The sequence below is a fragment of the Aphidius gifuensis genome, linkage group LG3 (assembly GCF_014905175.1).
Source record: "Aphidius gifuensis isolate YNYX2018 linkage group LG3, ASM1490517v1, whole genome shotgun sequence".
Lineage (NCBI taxonomy): Eukaryota > Metazoa > Arthropoda > Insecta > Hymenoptera > Braconidae > Aphidius > Aphidius gifuensis.
Window position 1 is genome coordinate 17012298 of NC_057790.1, and position 11617 is coordinate 17023914.

At 22.6% G+C, this 11617-nt stretch overlaps 1 protein-coding gene across 1 annotated transcript; it reads left to right on the plus strand.

Moving 5' to 3' along the window:
• The first annotated feature begins 2530 nt into the window (after positions 1-2530).
• On the plus strand, positions 2531-11100 carry LOC122852231 (G1/S-specific cyclin-D2). Its single transcript, XM_044151899.1, has 5 exons — positions 2531-3559; positions 5776-5991; positions 10235-10400; positions 10491-10636; positions 10833-11100. Exons 1-5 carry the CDS (start codon positions 3362-3364, stop codon positions 11034-11036), a joined length of 930 nt encoding a protein of 309 aa, XP_044007834.1. The 5' UTR covers positions 2531-3361; the 3' UTR covers positions 11037-11100.
• The last annotated feature ends 517 nt before the right edge of the window (positions 11101-11617 follow it).

Sequence of the window (11617 nt, forward strand, 5' to 3'; positions counted from 1 at the left end):
CCTCACACAATATAAATATATATAAATTCTTTGCTAAAAGAAAATAGCCACTTTTTTTTTTATAAGAAAAAAAAACGAGCAATACAAGATATATAAATGACAATGATAATTATATTGTAAAAATATAATTAAAGTTTAAAGAAAAATCAAAATATAATTTCCGACAGCTATACAATGTGTGGTTTAATTAATATTATTGTTTGTATATATTGAATAAATAATTAATTAATATTGTCTGGGGAAGTTGAAGACGATCATATATATATGACTTACACGCATCGTGTATAAATTTATCATGAAAAAAAAAAAAGCTTTATAGACATCCGGTGGAAGACGGGAATATTTTCTTTGACGATTTATTAAAAAAAAAAATCGCGCGTGCATGTCATTTTTATTTATATATTCATAGAGGTAAAATTAGGCTGATTATTTACTGACCAATTTAATGTTCAATAGTCATGTTTTAATATATTAAAAAAATTAATTATACCAAATTTTATTTTTTGAATTATTCAAGAATGGTATTGAACTCTTTTAAAATGCAAATTTTTATCTGAAATTATATTTTTGATTGACTGAAAATTTGTGGAGTTATCTTTGAATTATTACTGAGTTGTTTTTATTTTTTTTTTTTAATTTTGAATATATTTGCAAATTTTTAATATATTATTATTAATTTTTAATAAAAAAATTAAATAAATTTTCTTTTTTGAAAATAAATAAATAAATTTTAAATTTTTTTTTGGAGCGGCTTTTTTTTTTTTTTCATTTAAACCAGATGGAACATCCAGGGAGGTCGAGGATTTTGTGTGCACTGTATTAAAAAGAAAAATCGGGAATGGTTTCAAAATAATTCTTAGAATCTTCTCAAGTACCGAGCGGAAGTATTTGACTTTTTCCAGGCTTTTTTTTATCGTTATAATATCAACAATCTCATGATGATGATAATTTTTAATTATTTTTTTTTTTAATTTTCTCATAGTTTTTAAACATGTCAAAACTATGAATTACAACTATATAAATATATATTCTATATTTTTCATTTTAAAAATACGCATTTTATATTGAGATTTTGGAAAAAAACAATATAATTTTTTTCAAATCTTTTGTTATTGTTAAGAGGATATTCTATTTCTATATGTATACACCTTTGACAAGAAAAAGAAAGAGAAACAAATTCAAAGGTTTTTTTATATTTTGATTTGAAAGCTTGATAAATTTCTACGAAATTTATAACAAATCTTTTCTAAATTTTTAAACGAAAAGTATAATATAATTCCCTTTTTTTTTATCACTGAGATTTTTTTGGAAATATATCTTAATCTCTATTTATACAATTCTTTTGATGTTTTTATTTGACAAAATTTAGCTATTCTTAAATATTTAAATATAAATTACATTTTTTTAATTTGAAGCTATAATGTCAATTATCAAATACAAAAAAATATACATTTTCATGTAAAGACCACAGTTATATTTTGACAGTGTCCAAAAGCCTTAAATTAAATTCAAACTTTTGCGCAGACGCAGTGCACATCCAAAGTTGGGTATGATGTGGAATAAAAAAATTATGATTATTATTATAAAATTTCCGACAAACTATATATATAACAAGATAATTTGACAAATAATTAACAATCGATAACAAAAATAAATACAATTTATCCTCTACACAAAAAGAATTGTCAAAAGAAAAATCCATCAACAAATTAATATTTATTTTTCTACATAACTTCAACAAATAATATCATAAATTCATAATAATTATAAACAGATAAAATAAATAAAAAAAGAGAATATTAAATTATTCCATAAATTAATTATTAAACCATTCATATATCAACGTCACCAAATAATCTTTATGTATAGATAAAAAAATAATACCTTTCTGTCTTCAACAATTAAAAAACAAATATACATTAACATGTGAATATAAAATACACAATACTATTGGTACAGTACTTGATTCAAAAAACATCTTATAATACTGATAAATTGTTTCAACAATAAAGTCAATAATTGATCCAAGTATTTATGATTATTATTTAAATAAATATTATAAAAAAAAATTAAATATAAATTGATTCATTATTATGTGTACAGTATAAGACATACCGATGTACAAACAAGTTTATGTCAAAAGTACATGTACAAAAATATGATCAAAAATCAATACCAAAGACTGTACTTGTACCCACTACATAAGTACACATACAATAAGTTTGCATGTGTATGTTTAAATCAACAGGCGCCGTAAAGCAACATGTCGAAGGTCGTCATGGCGGCTATGTATACATATATCACTATATGTAAAAACTAGTAAATATATATATGTATATACATAAGACAACAATCGGTGTATATACCGAGTATAAACGACGTCACATCACGACGATTCACGACATCACGTGGAGCTTCGTAGACTGGCGCCCCCCTGAGTATATAGTCTGTTGTAAATATAGTGGGGGAAATTATTGGTTCGAGTGTATAGTTATTTTTTTTTTCTCCTACCGAGTCTTTCAAATACACGTACACGAACATACAATTTACCAGTTGGCTATAGTCAAAAACTCAAACCAGCCAAATATATTCTCTGGATTCTCTCTTATTCACAAAGTACAATTTTGGCATTCTGACCTGGTAAGTTGCCAGTGTCGGGTCGTGGAAAAAAAAAGTGAAAGGTTTTTTTTTTTTAATACAAATTTATTCACGATTAATATACATATAATATATATTTTCTACAATTATTTTATTATTTGAATAATTAATTTATATAAATAAAATTAAATAAAAATGTTTTAAAAAAAAATATTTAGAAACAAAAATTAAAATATTTCCAAAGGACTTTATCTGCGATTTTTTTTTTTCTATTTAACAATAAGTTTAATATCCAGTGATTTAATAATTAATTAATACATTATAGACAGTGAGAAAAAATAAAAATAAAAAAGGATACTTAACCAAGGAAAAATGATAAATAATCAAATGTGATTTTCAAAATAATAAATTATTAAAATATAAAAGAACAAAAATTTTTAGAGAAGACTGAATAATAGTATTTAAATAAACAAAAAAAAAAAAAAATAGGTGTGGTGGTATTTAAATTTATGTTTATCAGTGTGCAATTATATTTGTGTGTTTTTGTGAATTTTAATTTTATTTATAACTAAAAAAATAAATAAATAAAATTAGTTTATATTTTTTCTGTCAGTTAACATTTAAATAAAAGCAATCCACGTGAAACAATTAGTTTAAAATCCAGCAGTGTATTTAGATAGTAGATTTAAATTGTTTTTCTTTTTTTTTTAAATTAAAGAAACAACAAAGAAAAAAAAGAATAAACAACAAAGAACTGACAATAATGGATCTTCTTTGTTGTGAAACAGCTGAGACAGAATGTCGTGCATATCCAGATCCAGTATTACTTAATGATGAAAGAGTTTTACAAAATTTGCTTAAAACTGAAGAACGTTATGCACCAAGTAGCTCATACTTTGAGTGTGTTCAGAGGGACCTATCACCAGTCATGCGCAAAATCGTTGCCGAATGGATGTTGGAGGTGAGTTCAGTTTTTTTTTTTTTTTTAAATAAAGAACGAAACAAAAAAAAAAGAAGAAAAAAAAACACAAGACTGCCGTTACACGTGTCTCCAAAACTATTTAAATCCCCTGCTATTTATTTTTTATTTTTTTTTACACCCACTGTCAATATTTTATTTTGCAAATAATGAGTAATTTTTATATTTAAATAATAATACTAAAATTTTAAAAAATAGTGTATTAATAAAAAAAAAAAAAAAATTACATTATCTATTGAAATAAAATATAAAGAGACCCGCACGTGTGCGAATATTTCTCGAGGTCACCGATCCCACATTGCCATTTGCCTTGACATAAGCATGATATCCGGACATAAGCATGATTATTCGACAAGTTACTTTTTAAAATTCTACAGACACATATATCTCATTATTAAAAACCTTTTTTTTATTTTTTCCCCAAAAACAAAAAAAACTATTCTTTTTAATATATTTTATTTTCATAATTAAATATTTATCAAAATTAATAAAATTTTTATCTCAATAATTCAACTGATGACGTAATTTTCTTTAAATAGTATTTAATTTTTTGAGTAAACACAGAGTATATTTTAATAATGATTATAAATATTTTTTTTTTTTCGCACCTTTTGAAGTAAAAAATCATCATGGTAATAATTTATTTTTTTTTTTTTTCAATAAAATACAAGCTTATATAATAATAATTATAATAAAAATTTCCAAGTAGACCTATATTAAACGTCCAGTTGAAAATTAAATACAACGCTCATGAAACTATAATAAAAATGATAATAAACCTTATCGTATTTCTTGTGATTTAAAAATGAAGAAAATATATTTTATATTTTTGTTTTTATTAATTATATATGTTAATATAACAAATATTAATATTTATATAAATAAAGGCTTATCAAAGTTATGGATATATACAAAAGTTTATTTTTAAAGCTATAAAAATATATATTAAGTATATTTTTAAAAAATTAACAAATAAAAAAATTTAAACAGATATGTATTGTTATAATTGAGTGAATGAATCATCACTGTTATACGATTAAAGTGATGATACCATGAGATTTTTAAATACTATATTTATACATTGTTTGCTAAAAACAAAAATTTTATTTTTTTTAATAAAAAAAAGTTTAGTATTTTTTTATTTTCGTTTTTTATGGACAATCAAAATACCTGTGGTGTAAATTATTTGATTGCCTTGTTTATAGCTGTATAATGTGTATTAAATTAATTTAAGAAAAAAAAACTTTCACTAAACAAAAATATATATTTAGAGATTGTAAATTTTTTTTAAAATTAGTATTTATTATCATTATTATTATTTGCGAATTAATTGTTGAATCTACCGGCTCATTACGATTGATAAATATACTACATGATTTTTAAAAAATAAATTTTTTTTTTTTATTTTCATTTTTGCAATGTAATTATGGGGCATAGAAGGGCACATCATGTTTTTACGTTATGCTCATTAAACACCCTTTATTTTTCATTAATATTATCACTAGTTGTTTTTTTTTTTTTATTTTTGTTATTATTGTTATTAACAATTTATTTATTTTTTTTCTTTTTCCTGTACAATCTATTTAAGTTAACTAAATGATTTACATTGAAAATTTTAATTGGATGAATTAATAAGTATATATATACAAAATGAAATTCAAAAATAATTTTGTTAAAATTAATTAAATTGTTTTTTTGTTGATTATTTTTATTGAAAAAAATTATTATAATTCATTTGATGAATGATTTTTTTTTGTAGAATTTAAATAGCTAAATTTTTTTATTTTTTTAATTGATAAAAATTCAGAGAAAAATTATCCAAAATTAAAATTTTAAATGAGCTATTAATTTTGTATAAATACCACAGTACCCTATATTCTTAAAAAAAAAAAAAATTTTTTATTTGTTATTGTTTTGTTTTTATAACTAGTTTAAAATACCCTTTTTTTATTTCTCAGAATAGTTTTATCTAGCACGTAAAAAAAAAAAAAATTTCGAAAAATAGAAATTTATTTCTATATAGAATTTAAAAGATGCAAAAACAGATTTTTAAAATTTGCATTAATAAATATAAAATATATACCGTTAGTAGAACAGTTTTAGAGATTTTTTAAATTTCTAATAAATTTTTTTTTATTAGAATTTAAAAGTAAAGGTTTAAATTAATATTTATATAAAATTTTTTTGTTTTATTTCAGGTTTGTGAAGAACAAAAATGTCAAGACGAAGTATTTCCATTATCAATGAACTACCTTGACAGATTTTTATCAATTTGTCCAATAAGAAAATCACAATTACAACTACTTGGTACAGCATGTTTATTATTATCATCAAAACTCAAAGAAACAATGCCACTTACAGCACAAGTACTAGTTTTCTACACAGACAATTCAATCACAATTGATGATCTTTGGGTAAGTTTTTAATTTAATTTAATACACACAAAATATATATTAATTATACAACTAACAAAAAAAATTTATTATTTTCCACTAATTTAATTTTATATATATCATATTCATGGAGGTGAATAAGGAGGGTAATCTCTCGAAATTTACTGAAGCTACAGAAAAATAACATTCTTATAAATAAAAAATTTCACTATCTCACGGTTTTAAACATGATGATGAATTTTATTTTCATTATTATTATTATATTTAAATCATTCCATATATTCAATTTTAAATTTCATTATATATACATATATATATATATCCTGGACAACGACCACGACGGCGACGACGACGACGACGTGTATAGAAAAACGAATCTACCTGAATTTTAATGACAAACCCAGATCTTCTTGTGTGTGTATTTATACCGCTAGTATATATAGTTTTATTATAGTCAAGGACTTTTGCTTGAGAATTTGCCTCAACAAAATTTTGTTTGATGGTATATAATATCTTTTCATTTTTTTTTTATTTTTTTTCTTCAAAGAATTAACAAGGCACCGACTCAAAAATTCACTCGTTAAATATCAATTTTTTATTTATTTTTTTTTTTCATTTAATAAATTGATCTATTACTCATATTAATTTATTATGATTTATTTATTTATTTATTATTATGTTTTTTTTTTTTATTCAAATATGGTATTATCTTTTTAACCCATTTAAATATTTCATGACATTGTTGTTTGCTATTTTTTATAACGAACAATAAAAAAAAATACATAGATCATTTTATTTTTACTTTTTTTATTTTTTTTTTTTACATTCAAAGCTTAATATATTCATCTATAATTATAATTTTATTTTGCTCTAGTCTCTGTCTACTATTTTTATCAGGCATTCAGTTTATTTAAATATTTATTTTTTTTTTTCTTTTTACTATGCTAAAATTTTTAGATAGCCTCGGTATCATGAATGACCATTTATATCTTTTAACCACAATATTTAAATTAAAGATATTTTAAATAGAAACATAATCATTTATGGCGAGTATTAAGGAAAAAAAAATAATATAATAATAATTATAATAAAATAGTTTATCAAATATTTTAAATAATATAAAAATTGTTATTTTATTTTTCAAATATTATAAATTGATGGTGCAAATTTTAGAAATTTATTTTTATTATTTTAAATATTTTTGAAAAAAAATAATAATTCTAAATTAAATGTGACATATTATGATAACTAAAGTAAGTTTAAATTGATAAGAAAAAAAATGATAATAAAAAGCATTATTAAATTTAATCATATGACAATATAATAATTCTACTTTTATATTTTTAAATTTTATTATTTATAAATTATTTACATAATTTTTTTTTTTATCTTTTGAATTTTTCTTCGTTTATATTGTGTTTAATTTAACTGGTATTTAATTTATAATATTGTCATGATATCGTTGACTCTACCTTTGCAAAAAAAAAAAAAAATTCAAATAAAAATAAAACAAAAAAATTTGATATACAAAAAACCTGTTGAACACATTCAGGTTGGTTGGCTTATAAGATGACAATATATATATTTAATAAAATAAAAATAATTTCTGAAGAGTTGAATTGTAGATCCGGGTGTTTTGCTCCTGCAAGCAGGTGATGGGCCAGGTGGTAGCCCCGGAAGGGTGCAACACCGGGCCCGTGCCTACTCGATCAACAGCTGCTGCAATATTTCGATGCCGCCTGTTGCATGATGCAACCCCCTTCTCTCCCTCTCTTATCCCCTTTACTCAATTTTTTTTTTATTCTTGCTAATTTTATGTTCTTGCTAATGTATATGTATAGATCTTTTATTTCTTATATGCACCACACTAGAAAGAATCAAAGAGTGTATTATAATAAAACCAAGATGAAAAAAGAAAAAAAAAAAACACGAAATGAGACAATAAAATCAGTCAAAGACATATTCAAGACCAAGTTGTATGTAAAGCCTGAAGCAGCTGACGTTAAAATGTTTTTTTTTTTTTCAATTCTACATTTGCTTGAATATAATAATTTTCTATTGTTTTATTATATTTTGAATTGCCTAATTTAAAAAATCAAAGAATTCATTTATTTTTTAGTCTCAATAATTTAAATAGATAATTTTTTTTTTTTTAAATATTTGTTCGATCTGGATCATTTAGAAAATTAAATTTTGGTATGTGAAAAAAAAAAAGTAAGAAATTTCCATCAGCATCTTTGGAGGATTTTACTTTTTCTTTTTTGGTTTTTTTTTTTTTCCTCATTATTATTATTATTTCATTCGTAAGGTTTTTCAACAAAAGATTTTGTTGCTCCTGCTGACTGCAGCAGTGTTCTTTCTTCCTGGAAACTACCTATCTAAAACATCTGCTCTTACAAGATAATTTTTTTTTTTTTCCTTACTCAATTTTTAAACAAATTTCCCTTATAAAATTATATTTAAAAAATATATATATTTAAATAGCCATTGGAATAAATTAATCAGTTTAAAAATAATAATTTAAATTTAATTTTTATATTTTAAATAATATTTTTAATCTAATTTTATTTTATTTTTTTTCTGCTGAAATATTTAAATAGAAAAAGAAATAAATATATATAGATATTGTGTATAGCTATTATCAAATTGAGATAATGATTATTATTTATAAGATAACAAAAAACCCATATTTGTTGGAGTTTTTTTTTTAAATAATATATTTAAAATTAACTATGACAGAATATTTAAACGCCCTAGTATATAATATTATGATTATTAAATTTTTGTTTCTCTGTTATGTTAACTCTAAAAGTAGCATTGATAATGAAATATAAATTTAAATACCCAAATCTAATTCGGCTTTCTTAGTGTTAATATTATAACGTCACATCCGTGATGGCATTCAAGGTTAAAAAAATGTTAGAAAGCTTTTTTTCTTCATAGTTGCAAACACATATTTTGATACGTGGCCTCGTACTCGGTCGACGATCCCACTTTTATACGATTGCCTCATGTCTAAACTATTTCTAATACTATCAGCAAAATGTTTTTTTTTCTTTTTTGCCTTTAACTGAATTTTTTTAATATATGTATAGCAAAAAAAAAAATAGAATAATCATCTTTGTGTGATCGACGACTGGACTAATTTTATTACAAAAAATATTTCAAATAATTTTTTTTAATAAATTAATTATTTATTTTTTAATTAAAAAAAATAAAATCAATAATTTTATATAATTTAATAAATCATTTTTTGGTTTTTTTTTTCTTTTTTTAATATTTCAATTGTAAGTTTATCAAAAATATTCTCACGCGGTTTTTATTACACAAAGAGTTTGTTGTTAATATACTTTATTATTTTTTTTCTTTTTTGAGGGTATATATATATAATAAAATAAAAATATATCATGCTTCCGGTTGCCATATGTTATGAACATGCATGTGGATCACTGAATTCTCTTCAAGACGATACGATTTAAAGTATATTTTTCAGTCATACACTAAAACAGGTGGTACATGATGATCCAAATGATTTTTCAAGTAATATCAAAAAAGAAAAAAAACATTTCAACAAAGACAGATGTTGACCCAATCTCTTTTTTTATATCAAATATATTTCCGACAATTATGTGTAAAAGGAAAAAGAGAGATAAAGAGAAAAAAAAGTAAAAAATATATGGCAATTTTAAAGTGAAGGGACAGGTGAAAATTTGAGTTACAAATTTTGCTAATTATTATAGTCACGTGCTGTTGATATAATTGAGGACAAAAATAAGACAGGTGTTTCGTTTGCCATACACCTTTATACTATTAAATTTATATATTATTATTTCAAAGTACAATTAAATTTATTATCAATTATTTATCTGAAAAAAATACACTCAACAAGTATATACAATGTTATTTGGTATGTCAATGAAACAAAGTGTATTTAATACTTTTTTTTAATGAAAAAAAAAAAAAAAAAATGAAGAAGTCACGCTCAGGAAGCAACGGTGCCTTGAATGTTTCTTCTTCTTTTTTTTTTTTTTTAACCCAATGTAGAGTACACGGTACGCTGCGTACACACGTTCGTGTAAAATGTTTCGATCTTAAGCCGACAATCTACCTTGAGGGCACTAGGCTATTATAATACCTGCGGTTAAAATACACCGTCACACAAATATGATATTGTTTTTTATTTCTTTTTGCTAGTAAATAAGTCATAATAATAATTATATATTAATTTTTTTTTATAATAATAATTTGTTTTATATTTTTTCAGAGGTGGGAACAACTTGTTGTATCAAAACTAAAATGGGAATTATCAGCAATTACACCTGGTGATTTTTTACTTCATATTTTAAATCGTTTGCCAATTGATAATCGTTCAATGGATTCAATTATGGTTAGAAGACATGCACAAACATTTATTGCATTAAGTGCAAGAGGTAAATTAATTTATAAAAAAAAATTAAGCAATATTTTTTTATTTATTTATAAATTAATTTAATATTTTTTTATTATTATTATTTCAACAGAATACAAGTTTTCAATGTACACACCTAGTATGATAGCAGCTGCAAGCGTTGCGGCTGCACTTCATGGTCTTGATTGGACGGGAAAAAGTGGATATGGACTTTCTGGCCTTCTTGACGAACTCACCCGCATCACTGCTATCGAACAGGTTCGTTTAGTTATTTTATATTTTTTTTATCCTGCTATTAATATTCCAACCACAAGGAAAAATAAAAAAAAAAAAAAAATTATCTCAAATTTACAGTGTAACCCTTTGAGCATAACCATTTTTTTCTTTTTTCTTTCAAATAAAGATAAAACAAGTTTATTAAAATATATATTTTTTATTTTTAAACAATTAACAGGATTATTTGCAAAGCTGTTTTGAAAAAATTGAAGAAATGGTATCACAAGTTAGAAATACAAGTCATCAAACAACAATTACAAATAATATTTGTATTAATAATCAAACAACAAGGAAGATGGGGGACCAGAACATGAGCCAGGATAAAATTATTGAACATGAAAAAGCTGGTACACCAACTGATGTTAGAGATGTACATTTTTAATAATCCTGGCTCGTTAAAAAATTAAAAAATATATTATTAAAAAAAACACACACACAAAAAACAACCATTAATTGTTATTATTTTATTTTTAATTATAAATAAAATAATACAATTAAAGGAAGGGGAGAAGACGAGACGTTCTGGGGAAAGGCAATGCAATACGCTTTATTAATTTGCGTTTAAGTACACTTAATATTTAGTTATATTTAAAAAAATAAACTAATCTTCATATTAACGTAAATATAAAGTTAATAAAAAACAAATACGTACGAATATAATATTAACAATAGCTATAAGTTTATTAATATAAAAGAGAAACTTAAAACATTATGCTTGAAATTAATTAATTAATTGAGCAAAGCTTTTTAAAGTAAAAAAAAAAAAAATAATACAAATAAACGAATAAATATTATAGTCATATCCGAGTCAAATACCACCTGTAAATATATATATGTCAAGTTAAAGAAATGCTTTCTTTTATCAATGACACGTTTTAGTTATTAATTCATGTTTTGATTGTGCAAAAAAAAAAAACAGTAAAAATACGACTTTTATTGGCTTTTTTTTTTTTTGCTACTAAA